This window comes from Sinohyriopsis cumingii, chromosome 4 (assembly GCF_028554795.1).
Source record: "Sinohyriopsis cumingii isolate HCF-2022 chromosome 4, ASM2855479v2, whole genome shotgun sequence".
NCBI classification, from domain to species: Eukaryota; Metazoa; Mollusca; class Bivalvia; order Unionida; family Unionidae; genus Sinohyriopsis; species Sinohyriopsis cumingii.
This window is the reverse complement of record NC_142964.1, coordinates 37733343-37755432: the sequence shown is the minus strand read 5'-3', so window position 1 is coordinate 37755432 and position 22090 is coordinate 37733343. Positions and strand designations below refer to the sequence as shown.

The following is a 22090-nucleotide window of genomic DNA, read 5'->3' as shown; positions in this document are numbered from 1 at the left end:
TGTAATGTAATGTAATGTAAGTAATCTAAGTAAGGAATGTATTATAATGTTTGTACATGTATGAGGTTTAACAGCACAATCCAGGCAGTAAAGTATACAAAAGTTAGGTATCCCTAGAAAGACACAAAAATAAAAAGCTCTAATATGCAAAATGTGCAAAATACTGCACTCCCAACTTATAACTAATTTATGGATATAACTTTGATTCTGAGGTGATGATGTACCACTGTGGATTCCTTGACCAAACTAAAACCATTGTATTTTTATTGGTCTATCAAATTTATGACAATATGGGCTAAAAAAACAACACGAAGCATAGTATTATATCTCCATTTCCTTTTTCAGACATCATCATTTGACATATTTTTATCATTCCGCTAGGTACAGTTGGCAGTTATTGACCCCATCTGCTGTGTTATAATGAGGGAGAATTGTTCAAAGTTTAATTTTTATATAAACCCTTGAAAAGTCCAAGGCCTTTTTGTTGGATCATTGTCACTGGACACATCCTAGGGCAAAGAGATTACTGTCATTAAAAATGCTTCTTACGACATGCATGATTGCATGGCTGGACATTTCAACATCTAAAGTTATCCAGAAGCCTCACTATCAAGACATAATTCAACAGGAATGGAATTCCTAAACATTAATTTGCTCCATTAATCAAGAAATCTGTGTTCCGGATCCGGAAATCAAAATCGTAGACCAAAGTCTAAAATTACTTTAAAACTTGTATCAATAATCTGGAAATAGTCTGTCCAAAAATAAGAAAATTCGAAAAATCGCATATGAAAATACAGTCAGTCGAATAATACAGATTAACCTATGCAAATTTGGAGGTGTGTCGATGTATCAATTTCTGATTGGTCAAATTCTAGTGGTATGTTAAAGTTATCAATTGATCATGTGATCATGTGTGTGGATAAATTAGGTAGCATGAACATATTGTAATCAGCGAGTGTATAAACAATGTCTGTTTTAGCTAGTCGCTGATGGGGGTGTTAATAATTAAATCAACACACTGGAATCAAATCGTCCATGCTTTTTAACATAACATATGGTAAATAAATTAAGTGTGTCATTAAGCTTCTTTGCTGTTTACCAATTGTATGTAACAATCACAGTTTATTGATGGCTGTACAAATACAGTTACTTGATTTAAGCTGTGGATATTATAGGGATTCATTTCCCAATAAAATGGGGACGTCAATTATCAACTCATTAGCAGCTGTAACAGCTGTAAAATACGACTTATAAAAATGACTGCATTTTATTAGCATAGCAACATTAATTTCGTATTCTGAGTAGACGTCAGCAATATTCACCTGTGATGACATAGAACACAATCGTGAAGCTTTTGAGAATCTATGGACACTATCAATAATCATTGCAGATAGATCACCAAAAAATCCAGGCAAACAAAGGTTACAAATTTCTTCAGGAAATTGACATAATAAATGTATGTACAGTACATACATGTACATGTACATAGTGTTAAGTGTTTGATGTGTTAATTGTCTAAACTTATATTTACTGTACATGTATGTACAAGCACATGTTATAATAATGTGAAATAAACACACGTCAATAGATGTATTCATTAATTTATTTCAACCATTATTGAATATGCAGTACATTTACAGCTAGCATATACATGTACATGTATATGGATTGATGACATTGTAAAATAAAAATGTGAATGATTCAATGATCTGGAAGACTCGTTAATCCAGACATATTCACTGAGAACGAATGTGTCTGGATCAGTGAGGCTCCACTGTATGTATGTTGTGTTCTTAACTGTATTAGGGATTGAAAAGTATAGGAATTCGCTTCTTCATCCTGAGGGAACATGATTATAAAATTAACAATATGACTAAATTTTGAAGTTGTAAACAAAGGAAATAATAAAGCAAGAATTCGTTATATCAGTGAAACAATATTTCTCATTACTTTACCATGCTTTGTTAGTCCTCTTGTAAGGCACCGTTTCCATCCACAGTTGAAAAGAAAACACAGTACCAAGCCTCAGTGCAAAATAAAATTTGCATTATGAAATACATCATAAATAAATACCTGAATTTAATGTCACTTGTTAAGAAGTCATGAATGCACTGTCATTTATAATTTATCCGATACTATAAAAACACACTTGAGCAGTTTTACAAGATCCATCAACATAGATCCATTTCTTCAGCTTGTGCAACCCATTTTTTTTCCTCCAGAAAATATCCATATGATGTATTGCTCGGGAATTTCAAATTGCTGCTCACATCCACATTAATCTATTGCTTTTGTCATTTATCACCATAAGTTTTATTGGGTCATGTACATGTATGTATGCTTTTATGTACATTATGCATTAGACATTTAGGTGGTTACAACAGGTAATGCCCATACTTATTGGCATATTCTAAGAGGGTCACCTGTCACCTTGATAAAGGCCATTATTGTGACCTGGTAAACCAAGTGATGGTTACCTGAAAATCACGAATTAGCCTTGTTATGCTATCTCTGTACTCATGTTATTAGGAAAACAATTTTGATTAGTTCAGCTGTTAGAGTATTAACTGGGACTGGGACTTGTATATTTGTTCCATCCCCAGACAGATAAAACTATAGATCTCCCATTTGTCTGTGTGTGGATTGTTGTCAGTTTGTGGATTGTTGTCAGTTTCAGTAATCTTGAAGTGGTTATTCCCCCATTATCCATTATGTGATTTCACATCAGTAAATAATGTAATTCTTTGTTTGAGCACTAGCAGGGCACAACATGGTAGGAAATTCCATAGAATAAAGCTATCTCAGGTGAATGTGTAACAAATATTAATTTTTGGGGGTCCATCATTGTACAGAGGGAGTACTATAAATAGAATATCAGCGTTTTTATTCTCTCTCTCTCTCTCTCTCTCTCTATATATATATATATATATATATATATATATATATATATATATATATATATATATATATATATATATATGGCATTGTTTAGAAAAGTATTAGAAATTTAAAAGTATAGGAATTTCACATCTCCCTCTTGATTGAACACAATGATAAAATTAACAATTATTATATTTTAAACTTGTAAACAAGAGAAACGACAAAGCAGTTGGTTATCTCAAACAGTATTTCACAATACTTTACCATGTTTTCTTCGACTTCTTGTAAGCCACCCTTTCCATCCACAGTTGAAAAGGAAACACAGTACCAAGCCTCAGTGCAAAATAAACGTTGTATTACAAAATGTATCTTAAATAAAATGCCTGAATTTAATGGCACTCGTTAAGAAGTCATGAGTGCAGTGTCACTTATACAATAATACACGCTTGAGCAGTTTTACAAGAGCTGTGAACAAACTCATCATGGGTCATGTACATATATGTATACTTTTATGTACATCCAGCTAGTTACAGCAGGTAAATCCATTTGTACTGGCATGATTCTAAAAGGGTCAGCTTGATGGTTAACCAAGTGTTGAACATTTACTTTTATACTTGTGCATGTAATTCTGTGTATGTGTACATGAATGAAGAAATAGGAAGCTGTACTCTTGTATGTGGTGTTATTTTGGTAAGGTAGAAGTGACAGGTAAGTTAAATTGGAAGTTATAGATAAGCACTGAAAGGGTGGTAGACAACCGATGTTAGAAAAAAATATAAATCAGTCTCACATAGAGATGCAGGTGTGAAATTTACCTAATTGATAGAGCAGTATTAGTGTGTGTGTTGTGTCACATTTGTGTTAGGTTGGTCCACCATTATAAAGTCGCATAGTTTACTGATTCCTCTCTTATAACTCAGATATGTCACCAACACACTGGTCTAATTTGTTGTTTCTACTTCATTTCAGTTTATTTTATTTCATGTTTCATTGGAACCAGTTATTTTGTGGTTTCACATTACTATATGCTCAGTTTTTGTGAACTACTGCACTGTCAGGATACATCTTTGCTTTGTGTGGGTTTTGTGATGAACAGCCATGAACATCATAGACTTTAATTCATGTTCACATAATGTGACAGCAGATCAGGGTCTGTGTACACTATATTTAAGTATGCCTTTGGACTATGTAACTTAGTGGAGGAATTAAAACAACAGATATGCATGCAAATAAATTTGAAAATTTTAGATCAATGTGAATTCTGGAATCAAGTTAAAAAATTACTACAGCATCTTTCCAATAGGCTACCAGTTTGCATTGATTGGAACTATCGCCAAAGTAACATACTCATGTGGGAAAATCATTGTAAAGCCTACTCAGTACTGTTAATAATGATTCAGATAAGGAATATGTTCTTTGAACATTCAAGGCCCCTTCTAAGCCTTGCTGAACCAATCTCATTATCTGAGATCCAATGTGCCATAGCTAAACAAATCCAGGATCAGATTTTTTTATATGTTGAACATTTTAATTTTTCTAAATGCCGACATCATCTTTTAATGATTTTCTTTGATTGTATTTTTTACGTAACGTTGTTCCAGATTATTTCACAAAAGTTACAGTTGTTATAGAAAAGTAAAATTGGTAATTGGACCGACAAAACAGAATTATAGACCTATAGCTCTTATGACCGTTATTTCAGAAATATTTGAATGGAAGCAGAGCATGAAGAGATTCTTGTTTATATGAAATTTGTTGTAAAAAACCTGATGAAAAACAATTTTCCTTAATAATGTATTATTTTTAAAAAAATCAGTTTACAATTGAGTAATTCACATAATGTTCAAAACTTTTTAATGATCTGCTGGAAGATTGATCATTTCCAATTGATTTTTCTGAATAAAAATTCATCAGAATGTTTCTAAACGGTACCTTTATGGGTTAGAAAGTCATCATATATAATCAGGTTATTTGGTTTATTTTGTGAATTTTAGCTGTTTGAAGCATAAGGACATGTAGTTAAATCAGTATCTGTATCTCAATGTACAACTCCAAACGAGATTGCATTTTCATTATTTATTAAGAGTATAATACATATGCTGGGACATAGCATCAGGTTAATGTTTTAGGGCAGTTCTTACATATATATATATATGTGTGTGCCCTATGCAGTCTTCAGACTTGTAAGTTATGAGGTGCATTTTTTCAGGGCTGTTACTGTACTTGTTGATAATAATTAAAAAGAAGATATTTCAACTCGGCTAAAGGGTGGTGGTTTTGGCCTAGGTAGAGTTAAAAAACTAGGACATTGTTAGAATCTTTGATGACAATGTATCTATAAGCTGCTTATCTGCAAGTTTATACTTAGGTAAATGGCTCTGATAGGTTTCATCCCATAGTCATAAAGCTGGTACTACATGTATTTTGTGAGGTATTAGGCTTATATAACTTTATTCTTTGATACACTCCTATGCTTGCAACTGTTGATCCTGTGGTCATTAAGTTTGCACTTATGATGTTTATACCTTGTAGACATGTTTCTTATCATATCTAATATTGTTTGCAGAAAATCTTTTGTTTGGACTATATCATATAAGTTCATTGATAAATAATTACTGAAATTGACCATGCATATTACCGGTACTCAGTTTAAGAGAAATTTCTTCTCAGACACCAGTTCACATAAACTGACTTTAATGATTTCTGGAGTTTACAAAACCATAGTAAATAATAAGATAAGGTATAGAACAAATATTTTCAGTGGAGAATTCAGTTCAAGTTAAAAAGCATTTCACCTGCTTGGTTTTTAATAAGCACGTACCATAAAACAACTGTTGCGGAAGCTTGGGTGAGGGTTAAAACTAGGACATTATTCATTTTTTAATAAAAACTAGGCTTTTATTTAATACTATATCCGTGTGAGTCTGGTTGTTTAATTTAATACATGTACATATAAGCAACTGGTGTCTTTATTTGCCAGCATGCAGTAATTAGGTCACCATGATCTACATTTTTTGAAGGATTTCATAAATGTTATTTTCATTATATATTTTTGTTGCATATCTAGACAAATATGATCCCTAGTGATGGCTAATTTTGGAATTGCAAGCGTGTTGAGCAGTTCTTTTGCCCCTCTTATCTAGGTCATTGTGGCTTACCTTTACAAATGAAAAGTTTCTGTTTAAAGTGTTACAAAGAACTTTTCACCCATTCAAGTGGCATTTGTACTCTTCAGTGCATGTGAATACATTTAGCATAATTTCATCTGGTTTGCTCTCATTTAAATACCTGTTTTAATTATTCAAGGAAAGGGCATATCCATACTACCATAAAGCAATGAAAGGATATGAAACTTTTAATCTTTGAAAATTTTAGCAGGTGTGAGTATATTTCAAACAATTGTCTGTCAAGTGATTCTAGATGAATTTCCTTATACTGTAGGGGTCAGGCAGACCTAGCACTAGTACAGACATGTGATATTCTTTATGCTTGTTTCATTCTACATTCGTAATGATACCATGGTTATAGGTTACTGCATTTTTATGTGAAAATGTGAAAGAGTTTTTCTGAGTAATACTGCACAACCTTTGGGAGTACAGTATTACATGTAGTATAAAAAAAACTTAAGTTCATATTTTCCCATACAAATGCTGCAGTAACCTGTTTATTGTAATATACTCATTACATTTTCTTACATAATGCGTAATGATAAAGGATTACAGTACAAGAAACAATGTATTTGAATTTATCATAAGAGCTTATCTTCAGCAAAATGTTGTGCATTTTATTTGATTCTCATAGTCGTTTTGCATAATGAAGGTATGCTATTTTGCAATAGCTCTTTTTTATTGAAAGTCTTCTTCCACCTGAGTACTGTTACATGTATGTACCACAGTATGTGTTCATGAATGTGCAGAATTACCATCTAGTCATCAGAATTAAGTAAATGTCAGATTAAAACATCAGTTTTATTTCAGAATCACAACCAGTTCCAGAGGATGAACTCTTCTGACAAGGTGCGCAAAATTGTGCAAGAAGAAGGCAGAACTGCACGCAACCTTATTATATATAACGTGCCTGTGGAGCAAAATAGGCACCAAAGTGGTAGGGTCTTGCACATACATATATACATATTTACATGCATGCATCCATACATACATATGTACATACATACATACATACATACATAACATACATAACATAACATAACATTACATACATACATTTTTGTTAACTCGTTGGTTCTAAAATCCCAAGTGAATATGGTACAACACATGACCCTCTGTCTGTTGTGCATCATTCATCATGGATGAGTAAAGAACTGCTATTTTCAATTTCTTGACAATCATTTGAACATCTTTAGACTTTGTATGAAGTATCTTTCCTTTCCAAATTATGCTAATCAGATACAGCTACCATTAGTAAAATAATTTTAAAAATGAACTTTACAATGCCTTTTTCTCCAAACACTAAATATTATTTGAACATTTTTCTGCAAACATCATTACATAAATGATTTTTAATTTTATACAAGTGCTGGAAATCGGTCATCATATATGGCTGTCATTACTAAAACTGAGACACCTTTAAGTGACTTATCAAAATCTGCTCAGCAGAATTCAATAAATATTTTCAGAAATTATCCAGACATAAAGACCATTCTGATTTGTATAAATGATAATGCTTTGCCGTCAGATATGGCCACCTGTGCTAAAATAGAAAAACCTTGAAATGAATTCTTTTCAAAAAGCTACTAAACAGAATTTAACAGAAATCATCCTAGCATAGTAGGCTTTCATTTTTTTAAAATATGCTGACCTGTCACCAGTTATCACTGCAGTTAATAAAATTAGAAAGTTCTTTACAACTTTTTTTCCCAAAGATTGCTGAAGATAATTTGATCAAATTAGACAATGCTATGGAAGAAAACAAATCAAAAGTATTGGAAATTAAATTTTTGTTAATGGGATCAATGTTTCTGTTTTAGCAGGAGGGGGGAAATGGTATTTTTTAATGGTACAGTGCAACCCCGCCATAGCACTTCCCATGATAAAGCAAATTCGGATATAACGCGGTTGTGGCATGGCTCCCGAAATTTTGTTTATTCATTTGCACATGAAAAAATATTTTTTTTTGTACCAAGTAGTGTATAAAGAAATAGTGTATAAAGAATTTATTATCATTTTGGGGAAGAGACCGCATATGAATTCGAACATGATATGATTGTGGCGTGGTTTCTGGCATTTTAAATACATGTACATGTATTTTTCTCTTACCGGGCAATTTTTATTTTTTTAAGTACGAGAAATAGTGTTTTAAGTGTTTGTTATCATTTTGGGGAAGAGTTCGCATATGAATTTTAATATAATACGATCGTGGCAACGCTTCTGAAATTTAACAATTTCACCGGGTTCTTAAAGTGTTATGCCAAAATAATCATTCTTATAAATGTTACTTATGACTGACCATGAGTAAAGCCAGTAAGTCCTTTTTGTGTTGTCTTCAATGAATTCTGTATACAATCGTTGCTCAAACAATAGCCAACATGTGTTTCTTCTTTAACTGCATACAAAACCAAGCAGCAGACAATGCGGCGGTCAATGAAAGATTCTCACAGTTTAATAAACATCAATAAAACAAAAGCCTCCCACATGTTTGCTGGGCTTGGTGGTATTATTAGATGTAATCAGTTGACCATTAAATAATGTCTGCTTTATTAGCTGGAAATTGAAAGGGTAAGAAATTGTACATGCGTTCAGCTTAAAATTTTTTGGTATAAAAGTGACTCATGACCATTGCAGGCCTACTGCACTTAGTTCTCTGGTTTTACATGTGTATGGTGTTTGTTTATGAAATTGTTATTAATTTCCTATTTTTTTATAAAAATATTTTACTATTATGGAAAAGCAAGTTCACAAATACAAGTCATTCTCTGCACTTTGCGCAATTAGTATAGTAGTTTTCACATGTTTATTTCAATATTCACAAAATCAGAAGTAAAAGTTATATGCACGCTGAAAGCATATGTTGATTGTTAATTATTCTTGCTGTAGACGTTCAAATGAATAGGCATACAAGCGTTAGTTACTGGAAATTTGCAGTGAATAAATGTACAAGGAAACGCATGAGAAAATGTCAGCAGTATGAAATTTGTACAGACACTGTTCTTTGACCCTGGAATGTAATGAACCATACACGTTTTTCTCATTCTTAACCTAAATTTGCTATTGACCTTTCCCATTGAATTCAGACACGTAATGATCTGTGACAAAATTATTGAATAGTTTAAATACGTATGCAATTTTTGAAATGGAATTACATGTGTAATGGATTAAATGCAAGCCCTGACGATACGATATCAGGTGGCATGTAAACGATGTTAATACTCTGTTCATGCTGTATATTAGACGTTGAATTCAAACACAATGATCTGGAACAAAATTATTGAATACTGTAAATCTGTGTGCAATTTTCAGTGGAATTACATGCATTATGGATGAACTGCCTGCCCTGTCGGCACGATAGTAAATTTATTCATCATATACTTTAGACATGAATACACGTATATGTGCCAATGAGTTGTTCACTGAAAAAAGTAAAATACTTTTAAATCCCGCATTAACGCGACCCTGATATTAATACAATCCAATTTTTTTTGCCCCAATTATCGTGTTGTAGCGGGTTTCCACTGTACTTGAATTTGTGGATTGGGGTTGGTAATCCTGTTGTTTTTACAGAAGGATTATTATTTGTGTCGTAGCAACCATAAAAAATAAGTACTCTATGAATGCTGGCTTATTAATTATATATGTTTTTTCAATTTTGAATTACAGATCGTTCTAGATCCAGATATGCTGTGAAGACTTCTCAGGGTAGTATTCAGAAATCGGCCACACAACAGAAATCTCAGAATGATGACATTTTGAAAAGTTTCCAGAAATCCTTTTCTGAGCTCTCAAAGTCTCCAAGGTCTGATGGAGGTGGGAAGAAACCAGACTTGCGGGCTCGTTATTGGAAATTTTTATTTGATAATCTTCAGAGAGCAGTTGATGCTATATATGAGACATGTGAACAAGATGAGAGTGTGGTAGAATGCAAGGTATGCTTAATTGTCTTTCCTGCATTCAGTGGCAACAATTAGCGTCCATGGCTTGGTCTGGAATTAACATACTTACTTCATTTAAAATTAGCTCTAACACACATCAGAATTTAAAATGAAGCAGACTTGCACACATTTTCGATTTGTTTAGCCTGTCATTGTCAGATGTTGAAATTGTAGCTCAAAGATAGTATAAAATGCCATCTGGTCATTATAAGGCTGGAATTTTTTCATTTTAAATGCAGCATTTTTGCAGAAATGTAATTAAAAGAGTTTTCAGAATATTATATTATTTTTAGCTGTGATTGTCATAGACCAGAAGAGCATACTGGATTGTCTGTTGTCCATCATCTGTATGTCCATTAGTACAAGTTTGTTATCATAGCTCCTTAACTACAATGAAGATTGCAATGAAATTTTACATTACATGTGCATCCCATGGTCTAGTTCAGTGATTCTGCAGATCCTCGGGGTGGGGGTCGCTGGGTTTATCCAAGGGTTCTGTGAATAGACTTAATAATGTCTTTCACATATATTACTTATAATATATTTGTTGATGCGATGAATGAAATGTGAATTCATTTTACAAAGGTTACTGAGTTTATATTAGTTTTTTGTCATTATATATTATTTTGCAATTAATGGAGTCTAAAAACAACTGTATGCATGTTTGGGCCACAATTTGTTTGGGAAGTTTTGAAGGGATGCTCATACTCGAAAAATTTGGGAACCACTGGTCAACTTGGTCCTAAATGAAAATGGTGCTGCTCAGACATCACTATACAATCACAGTGGCCATCTTGAAAAATCTTATAATTCCTCCTAAATAAATGGGGCCAAGTGGTCTAAAGCGCTCTCCGTTATGGATCACTGCCATCTCACCTCTGTCTGCGTGGGTTTGAGTCGTGGATTTGGCCAATGTGGGTATGTGAGAAAGCTTGCCAGTAGATTCTCGAGGGTTGGTGGTTCTTTCCGGGAATTTCCTGGGTTCTTCCTCCACCATTAATATTGGCCGCCATGTATAACCTATCGTGTGCAGAAAAATGGTGTTAAACCCTACAACAACAACAACAAAAAATAAATAAATGGTCATATCTGTCCAGATGGTTCTTCACTAAAAGACTTCCTATGATGTCTAGTTGGTCCTAAATGAAAATGGTTCTGATCTGACAGCTAATATGGCCATTTTGAAATAATTGTTATTGCTACTCATCCTGAACCGAAAGTCATATTATCATGGCATTTTCGGCAGAAGATAAATTGTGATGTCTGGTTGGTCCTAACTCAAAATGTTTCCAACCAGTTTGACTGCCAGACCTGCCATTTTTAAAATCTTGTCACTACTCCTTTTGAATGGGTTGTCATATCTAGATGGGGTTTTCACTAAAATCCTTATGATTTCTGTTTATTCCTAAATGAAAATGGTGCCATCTGATGTCCAGTATGACCACCACAGCATCCATCTTGAATTTTTATATATTTATTACTGCTCCTGAACAGAAAGCAATATAACCAGGTGGATTTTGTAGAAGACTTTATTATGTCTAGTTGGTCCTAAGTGAAATGAAAATGTGCTGTTTGCACATCCACTATGACTGCCATAGTGATGATGAAAATTTTTGTATTTGCTTCTCCTCCTGATTGGATGATTATATCAACAATGTGGTCTTTACTAAATGACTTCTTATGACGTCCTGATGGTACTAACGAGAATGGTGCTGCTCAGACATCTAGTATGGCTGTCATGGTGTCCATCTTGAAAATCACTATTTCACCAGAATCAGCTCATAAACATTTGTTTTGTTTCTAATATGGCTGGTCACATTGGTTGTATTTTCAGCTAAAGACTTCTTATAATATGTTGTTGTTCCTAAATGGAAATGGTGCCAATCAGATATCCAATATGGCCACTATGGCAGTCATCTTGAAACAAAAAGTCATATCAGCATAGCGTTTCCACCAGAATACTTTATATGATGTTGATCCTAAATGAAAATGTTCCCAATCTGGCATCCAGTATGTTCATCAAAGGAGCTAATTAGAAAATCTTGTTATCACTTAAGAATATCAGATATGGTTTCAGCGTTCAGCAGTAAAATGAAAGAAATGGTCCTTTCTTGAAATCCTGGGGGGAAAAATTCAGCAAATAGAATATCAGTCCCTTAAAATTTCTTTTTTCTTTTAAAAAGTACTAGCTATAAATATTTTAGTGTATTACATGTTTTTTTAAAAATGTTCCCCTCACAAGCGGCCACTTTTTATTTTAAATGTGTCCAGAACCAATAATTAATTGATATTGTAAGGTAACTGATCAGATTATCTCTACTGTCGATACCTGTCTCCTGATGTCAGGTTACTGTTACTGAAAGAAGTGTTGGCTATAGTACATGTAACACTAAGATTAATCATTACCTATAAAAGCTGACGTTTACAGGTAATGGGCTCAACAATGTTGTGAAAGAGTTTTGGGCTTCACACATTTGTGGAGTTCTTCTCTTTCATGATTACAACTGGACGATATTATCAAGATCATAACGTGGGCAGCATAGGCTAAATATAGATTTTGTGGATTAGTACACAGAAATTAACATTGAACAAAATGGGGTACGAGACAAAGACCTGAAAAATCACACGATAATACATCTATTGCTTCCTTTATAAAGAAGTCATTTTGTCCACTCTTCAAAAGTTTCGTCTGCATAATTAAATTGCATATGTCTAGCAACATCCACATAAATCATTACCCAACATTAACATGTTATCACGTAAACGGAGACATTACTTTAGAAGAAAGTCGGTTATTCTACTCAGTGATATCAGGGGCGGGGAATTGCCAAACAATTTTATGTAGAAAAGACTGGAATAAAACAATTTTAAGCTGAAAAGACTCAACCGTCAGGAGATTATTCAGCTGCAGTGGGAAAATGGAGCAAATGGAAAGAAACTTGTTTATGTACCAAGCTTTAAATGACGTTTTTGAATGGTTTTGCGGTTTGCATGACAACAATACCCGCACACATAAATTTAGTTTCTTTTGTCAATAATTCAATCTCAAATGAAATTTATTTTGTTGTATGTGTGACTTTAGCCTGAAAATATGTTACAATACCTCTTACAATATGCAGCTGGTCCAAAACAAAAATAGTGCCAATCAGATTTCCAATATGGCCACCATGGTAACAATCTTACAAATCTTTTTATCACATTTTCTCCTTAACAGATGATCCTATAGACATTGGGCTTGCACTGTCAGATTTATTGCATAGCCCAGTGTAAATAATGGATCATTTCTGTTTTTTTTTAAAAAGCATCAGAAATACTGTGATAGTTACCACATTTCTTCCTAAACTGCTTTGTGGAAATTCATGACTTTCTATTGTCTTGCCCCAGTGGTAAGCATCTGTGAGAGAAGTGGCATCGTTGGCTCCTTCTAATAGTAATGGGTTGAAAGATTAAATGGACACAAATTTCAGTTACAATGACATAAAAAATACACTCTGATCAAGCTTCAAAATATGCAGTGTTTGCATGAAAATACAGCATATGTGTGTAAAGTTTTGCATTATGACCCTTGGTTCACCATTGGGGTGGGTGGAGTTCTAATATGCCATGGCGACCTTAGGGATTTATGATGGTGAGATTGCAATTCTGGTTATTAATATCATTTTTACTATTATTATTATTATTATTGTTGTTGCCGTGTTTATACAATTGTAGGAAGTGATTATGATGCTGCAGCAGAGCACCCGTGATTTTGAATCACTGATAGATCGACTCAATGTCCAGAAGGCTTTTGAAGTGGCTACAAAAGAGGGTGACAGGTGAGTTACATGTACAGTCATTAATGCTGTAAATCCCATGGGGATGCTTATTATTTGCAAGTTAGTGAGACAGCTGACTAGGCAGCAGTTTCAGTAGTATCACTAGGTCATTCTGGGGACAGAAAGCTTGTAATGCAAATATGCTGAATTTATCAGTGAGCAACAGTATGCCTCTTCGTAAATACTCTTTCATTATAATGCTTAGTAGATAGCTACAGTAGTCTTTATAATGTGTGGTAGATAGCTACAGTACACTCTTATCATAATTTTCTCCATTGTAGCCATTGAGTACACTAATTTATTACGACTTCACCTTATAACGAAGTACATGATACAAATTTTATCTACCACTTAATGAAATGGAATCCATGACCATACTCACCTTAAACCAGGAATGTAATGAAAGACATTATTATGAGGGAATACTGTAGCCACCTTTTAGTTTTGAAAAACAGTTTTTTTTGTGTCTGCTCTGGTACCAGAGAGTAGGCAGATGTGGGCCCGTCCTATCACATCTGTCACCTGGTACCAGAGAGTAGGCAGATGTGGGCCCATCCTATCACATATATCACCTGGTACCAGAGAGTAGGCAGATGTGGGCCCATCCTATCACATATATCACCTGGTACCAGAGAGTAGGCAGATGTGGGCCCATCCTATCACATATATCACCTGGTACCAGAGAGTAGGCAGATGTGGGTCCATCCTATCACATATATCACCTGGTTCTAGAGAGTAGGCAGATGTGGGCCCATCCTATCACATATATCACCTGGTACCAGAGAGTAGGCAGATGTGGGTCCATCCTATCATATATATCACCTGGTACCAGAGAGTAGGCAGATGTGGGTCCATCCTATCATATATATCACCTGGTACCACAGAGTAGGCAGATGCTGGCCCATCCTATCACATCTGTCACCTGGTACCAGAGAGTAGGCAGATGTGGGTCCATCCTATCATATATATCACCTGGTACCAGAGAGTAGGCAGATGTGGGTCCATCCTATCATATATATCACCTGGTACCACAGAGTAGGCAGATGCTGGCCCATCCTATCACATCTGTCACCTGGTACCAGAGAGTAGGCAGATGTGGGTCCATCCTATCATATATATCACCTGGTACCACAGAGTAGGCAGATGTGGGTCCATCCTATCATATATATCACCTGGTACCACAGAGTAGGCAGATGTGGGTCCATCCTATCACATATATCACCTGTGTGAGATTGACATTCACATATAATGAAGAAGAGAACTCATTTTTTGGGGTTGTACTGTTAAACACCATTTTAATGGGTTTCAAATTTTAAAAGTTTGGTTTAAAAAACATATTCCTGTGTACCTAATTTCATGGATCAGTTATTTGCACACAAAAAAAACATAAATAAAAGCAATGATGCATTTGTCTCTTAAAAGGTCATACTAATATTCATTTCCAGGCATTTACATTTCATATGTACTGCAAAAATTAAGTTATGGTATTTATTGATAGCATCTGGCATGAATGTGGAGATCTTGAAGAAAATTCAGACTTAATTTTTTCCACACGTCGGAGCTAACACATTTTATACCACTATTGGAATCTTAAAAAATTAGGTTATCTAGTTTCTTTAAAGACCATCATCAAAATATAAAGTTTGGCACTTGAACAAAGCCATTGTTAACATTTATTTTTCAAACAATCTTCCCAAGTAGTGGGGAAGTGACATTTACAGACCCATACTGGGAGCAATGAGGATTCTATGATTCAGTTTGTTGGCTGAAGTTTGATACCCTATGCAAATTCTGTACATGATTTGCTTTCCCTTAGTATATTTAGCAGTCTCCTTTTTCGTTGACAATAATTTACCTTAAAGCCTGATAAAAATAGATACCTAGTGTAGATTTTTTCTTTGCAGCATCGCTGTTTGTCATCTGAAAGCAATATTCTAAAATCTAATGAAATTTTGTATAATGGCTAGTTTTATATTAAATGCGATAATAATGGGATTATTAATTTATAATGATCAAAAGTAAGTGATTTCACATTACTTTAAATCAACAATATTTATGCATTGGCTTTCTGATGCTTCTCTTTGCTATAAAACATGGGTTGTTCAAACTTCATGAATATTCCAAAAATTTCAAATCCAATCAAAGCAGTTGTAAACAATTAATTCTGGGACTTTGTGAATATTTTAGAACTTACAGTAACATAACTGTTTTCTAACTGAGATATTTTGAAAGCTCTTAGTCCTTGCATGATGAAATCAGTTGTTTAAAGGTATTTCAGTAACTGAAAAATGACTAGGGTTGCTAGTACAATCAAAAGACGATAGCAGTCTATTTCAAAGTGCATTGTGGAGGTAGGCTAATGTTTCTTCTAAAGGAAAATCAGATTGAACCAGTACTTGTGCTATCTGCATGTACAGATAAGTTGCAAACACTAGATTTTACTGCTTACTTTTACAACTCAGAAATCAAATTACAATTTTGTTAGTGGTGTTCAACACAGATAGTTAAATGAACTGGAAGTCAGTGGAGGTATACATTTAGCTGAGGTCTCGGTTGACCCGAAAACAACTACCCTTATGCCAGTTCATGTGAAGTAGCTTATTGGCTCACGTGACAAACTAACATTTCAGATAGACCTGATTACAATGAATTTGGAGAAAGTGGGACTAAGCAATTGATTGTTTATTTAACATTTTGTTGATATTTGCAAAATATATAAATAAAGAAGGACACTGGGAGTAAATCTATATTTATTACTATACATATGGTGTAGTTGTTATAGTCTCGCACAAGTTTTCATGTTCATGAAATGTTGCATTCAAATTGTAATCAATCAGTTTTAGTGTTCCTGTCATTCATGTACTTACCTAATGTATATCACATTCTCATCACTGTAGATAGCACTGGTTATTAAAACAAAGAAATAGGTGATTCCTTTCCATTGCATATGAATGCCTAGAGGGGATGTCCTTTTAGTTGATATTTCGTTTTGACTTTAAATTTGTAATCTAGTTCACTCATAAAAAGCAAAAAGATTGGAACCCAGATAATTTAAAGTGTTTCACAGTATTTAGAAAAGAAGACAGTTTTGTTGACAGCATGATCATGGAAGAAGCAGTTGTAAAACTTACTGATACAGCCTGATAGTTAGGTCTTAAAACCCATTATATATATCAAGCACATGCAAAATAAATGCATCTCTTGTTAAAGTCATGGAATTCAATCATAAGTATATCTTGAGATTAGAAAGAATACACTGGACAACAAATTTTTACAAAAGTCATGTTACTGAAATAAAATTAGTCAATTCTTATCAATTTTTATGTGCTGAACACGAATATGACAGTCAAATTGCAAAATTGGCTCTAGTTTTTTTGTAATCTGCAAGAAATTAATGTTTACATAACGAAATGCATTCCAATAGTAAAAGGTCAACTGTAATAGCCTACCTATAAAAAATCAAGTCATTGACTACATCTTAGATTTCTTCGCCTGTCTCTTGTACAGCTGTTCGGGAGCATCTCTGAGGAGTGTCCAGCAGTAGTCAGCCAGCATTGTAGTGGACCATTTTCCCTGGTATCTTTGTTCCATTGTTGCGATATCTTGATGAAAACGTTTGCCGTGTTCATCACTAACAATACCACAGTTGCTAGGAAAGAAATCCAAATGGGAATGAAGGAAGTGAATCTTTAGAGACATATTGCAGCCAAGTTTCTTATACTTCATCAACATGTCTTCTACTAGTTCCTTATAGTTTTCTGCCCTAACATTTCCGAGGAAGTTTGTAGAAACTAGGCGAAAAGCATTCCATGCTTGTTTCGCGTCACCTTCCAGCAAGTTGTTGAACCGGTCATCTTTGAAAAGCTCTCGAATCTGAGGACCCACAAAAACTCCCTCTTTAATCTTTGCTTCGCTGAGTCGAGGGAATTTTTCATGCAGGTATCGGAATGCTGGCAAAGTCCGGTCAATGGCTTTCACGAAGTTCTTCATCAAACCTAGTTTGATGTGAAGGGGTGGTAGCAAGATTTTCTGAGCCTCAACCAGAGCTGGGTGTTGGATATTCTTCTCTCCAATGGCTACATTCTGCCTGTGAGTCCATTCCTTCCTCATGTAGTGCATTTCCCTTGCTCGGCTATCCCACTCGCATAAGAAACACATGTATTTTGTATATCCTTGCTGCAGTCCCATTAAAAGGGCAACTACCTTCAAATCACCACAGAGGTGCCAGCTGTACTTGTTATACTCAATGGAATTCAGTAGCTGCCTTAAGTTATCGTATGTCTCTTTCATGTGGACAGCATACGCTACTGGAATAGATGGAAGAATGTTTCCATTGTGCAAAAGCACAGCCTTGAGACTCAGTTTCGAAGAGTCCACAAATAGTCTCCATTCTTGTGGGTCATGAGTGATTTTTAAAGCATTCATGAGGCCCTCAATATCGGAACAGAATATCAGATTACTTTCCTTTCTGAAGAAAGGCTCCAATTGCTGGTGGCGCTTTCGATATGCAGTAATTGTGACATCTTCTTCTAGAAGATTCCATTGTTGGAGTCTTGATCCTAGCAATTCTGCCTTGTTCTTTGATAAGTCCAAATCACGAATCAGGTCATTTAGTTCTTCCTGTGTTATTCTGTGTGGGGTTGATGATGCACCACAGTGAAAATCTGGATCACTGCATGCTGATGGACCAGGAGAAGAACAGGTCGACTCACCTTTGTCTTCGTCAGATGAATCAAGAGAATATTCTGCTGGAGGTTCTGGAATAGGAAGTCCCTCACCATGTGGAACTGGTCTCAATGCAGACGGAATGTTTGGGTAGACTATTCTCGACTTCTTTCGCTTCGTTATTCCGCCGGAAAGAGGAGGAACCAAGCAGAATTAACAGTCATTTAGGTGGTTGCTTGGCTCTCTCCACATCATTGGGACTGCAAACGGCATTGATGACCTTTTGCAATTCAACCACTGTGAAAGCTGTGTTGTACATGTAGCACAGCATATATGCGGAGCCCAAGGCTTGTCTTGGTCACCAACCTTGCATCCGAAGTAAAGATGATATGCCTTCTTCACTTGAGAATTGATACTTTTCTTCTGGTTGGCAAATGTCACTTCCCCACAAATATAGCAAAAATTGTCCGCGGTATTAACACACTTTCGAGGCATTACTGTTCTTTATTGTACGTAAATGGATAAAATAATAAGTTTTATGTAACAGTAGCTTGAACTGTCTCGCACAACGTCTAAAATATTTTAAATGCTGAACCTATCTGATTGGGCTTTATATAGTACACTGCTTACGTCAGCTTCAGCAGCCGCCTGGCATTAGTATAATAGGCCTACACATGTATAGTACACTGCTGACGTCAACTTACTTCAGCAGCCGCATGGCATTAGTATTGCATTGCATCAGAAAATGATGCAATCAACTGTGGATGATGTGAGCATGATGGTATTATGCAATGTTACATCATTATTCCGGATGTTGCTGCAGTCCTACTGGAGAAATTTACACAGTGAAACATAGAAAATGAGGTATATGAATATCTTCAAAACGAGAGCCAATACAAATTTTTCACGGTTATATTCGTGTTCGGCACACCAAAATACTACAGATTAGGGCCTTTTCAAGTCAGTAATGATTTCACTGTTGACCAGTGATATTTGTTAAAGTACATTACAGTTGAGTTCAAAGTCACGCTTGTCAGTATAAGCAATCACCATCTGCACTACCTCATATGTGCCTCAACTAGTGATTAGGCTAAAAGAGAGAGAACTTCTGCCACCAATTATGTAGACCTTGAAATGGTATGGGTATTTTTTCAAGTAAAATAAAAAATTTATGTAAACTGAATAAAGAATGAATACAAAAAAAATGTAAAATAAATGCAAAAATATGGTGAATGCATTTTAATGAAAACAGTGCAAATGAAAACTCAGAATGGAAAATATGAAAATCACTTCTTTTCATGGTGTCACTGTATTTCCATGACAGAATGCTGTTTACACTGACATTGTTTTTGCTGTTGATGTAGACATACAGAGAAATTAGTCATGGATGTGATGCTATCATACCATTGGTTGTATGTTTAGAATTTTGATTTTAATGAAATGAAAAAAAAGCATTACAGTTTTGATGTTGATTACTTAACAACTGTATTGTTACATATATTGCAGTTGTATTTTTATTTATTGTATATTCAATGCTGCCTGTATGCATGCACTATTGTTTTAAAGCACACACTTTTAATAAGATGGATGCAAAAGAATAGTTTTCTCCCTGTATGAATGAAAAAAAACACCTGACTTTAGTAACTGCTTTCCTTTTTTATTCCAAAATGAAGAAAAACAAAAGGATGTGATGAATAGAAGTAATAAACACAAAGTCAGACTGCATTTATGAGACCGTAAAAGAAAATAATGCAATGATTGTTTAAAGTTCTTTTTGTATAATCATATGGTGAGATAGCTGTCATACTTGGACTGCAGAATCTGCACTGCACTTGCACGTTCATGTTGTTCTACCTTCTGTTTGACCCTTAGGCAAAGCCAGCGTTAATCTCATTTCAAAGTGAAAACATATATCTGTTTCAGGCAGAGGAGCAGGTGAGACATATATTTCCTTAAATTTCTTGAGTAATGTAACAGGAATAAATTATTTCTTGTGACAAGTGTTCTCCCTCTTTATAATTCTTTTAATAGGAATTTAGAAATGATCTATATTATAAATGAAAGAACACCTTATACTGAGGGCTCTTCCAACAAGGCTGTCATAATAATCCAAAAAAATCACACAAAAACAGAAATTTAATAATGTGAGAATTCTCATTAGTCAACAACTAAACTTTTAACTGAATAAATTAAGTAGTTATAATGAAACAAAAAATGTAACCACTGTAAGGGAATCCATGGTCATTCCCATGTTATGAAAAGGCGGATGATACAAGTCTACTGAGGAACTATTTGGTGAGGGTTTAATGCATCTGATAATTAACTGCTTATGAAAAAATTTTGTTATCTAAAAGTGTTATTGAGTATTTATTACATTTGATGTTTTTAGGCATTTCATGTTTTATTCTTGTCTTTCATAAGGCCAAGTTCTATTGCCTGGGAGGTGAGGAAGATGTCCCCTGGTAAAACCCCAGGGATGGGTCCAGCTCACACGTCTCCCAGTCCAGCACAGAGAGTATTGAACTTCAGCCACTCTGATCAGGGGCGTCCCAACACACCAGCAGGGTAAGCAGTAGTGAAAAGGATAGCCATTTTGAAACCCTGTTCTTTATAAGAGACTTTGCTAATCTCCTCTGTATTCGCAGTATATTCAGGCTGAAAAGAAACACATGGAGTCAAACTTCTGTTTAGCGGATTATTGCTGGATTAGAAGAGAGGCATTTTAAGAATGGCATTCACTTAATAGAGGTTCACACAGACCAAATATTTAATTTGGCTTGAGAGACTGAGAAAAGTGTGTTTCACTATAGTAAGACTTTGTATATGCCAGTGTTCAGTGTTAAGATGCCTTGGTTTTGATTTTTCAGCACCAAGTCTGGGTCTGGTGGCAACAGCTGGGCAGACAGGGTCAAGGGTATAGTGACCTCCAAACCCCCTCCAGCTGAAGAGCCTTCAAGAAAGACAAGTCAGACTGAACCTCATGCTGTGTCACCAACCCCTCCAGCAATCTCCCCTGTTTCCACACTGACTGAATCTGAGGAAATCAAGGATAGCGAGGGTAAACAGACATGAACATTTTCTTGGACATGCATACTCAGTCTTAAATTGCATGCACATCATGCACAAAGGCATTCCAAAAATACAATATTTGGCAGGATAGATCCATCTATAGTACAATGCTTTTCTTGGCCAGGTTGCAAAGGAATTATGGCTTGCAGATTGATGATTTTTAATTTGAAATTCCATCAGTACATCCTGTTATGTTTTGGGCTTTTTAAAACAGTAACAAGAAAAGAATGAAGACAACAAGCTTTGTAAAATTAACAAATAATTTATTTCTCTAGAAAAACAAGCTTAAAAAAAGACTAAGAACTTATGGTTCTATGAATCAAATCCAAAAATAATCCAAGAATTAAAAAATAGAAGTCCTGAAAATAAAAGTCCTAAATGAATCTGATTTAGAGTCCTGATAAAAAATCCATGATGGAGGATGATGACGTATGCAGCAGTCAGTGTTGTCCTGATGTGTCAATATGTCTTTGTTGAACCACATAAAATAATATTCCGGGGGCCCCATTTGGCTGAGTGGTCTAAAGTGCTCACCATTACGGATCACTGCCAT

General features: G+C 34.8%; 1 protein-coding gene across 3 annotated transcripts in view; it reads left to right on the top strand.

Moving 5' to 3' along the window:
- Window positions 1-22090, top strand: part of LOC149800940 (S phase cyclin A-associated protein in the endoplasmic reticulum-like) — a 115963-nt gene that overhangs the window by 8123 nt on the left and 85750 nt on the right. Inside the window, exons 1-7 of one of the 3 annotated variants that reach the window (XM_089955009.1) lie at window positions 3467-3591; window positions 6861-6987; window positions 9717-9982; window positions 13700-13803; window positions 20392-20403; window positions 20890-21033; window positions 21336-21526. In XM_089955009.1, the coding sequence (XP_089811135.1) occupies window positions 6882-6987; window positions 9717-9982; window positions 13700-13803; window positions 20392-20403; window positions 20890-21033; window positions 21336-21526 (823 nt within the window). In that variant the 5' untranslated portion in view covers window positions 3467-3591; window positions 6861-6881. Of the gene's footprint in view, window positions 1-3466; window positions 3592-6860; window positions 6988-9716; window positions 9983-13699; window positions 13804-20391; window positions 20404-20889; window positions 21034-21335; window positions 21527-22090 lie in introns of those variants that run through there. The other 2 variants (XM_089955007.1, XM_089955008.1) reach the window with 2 other exon arrangements.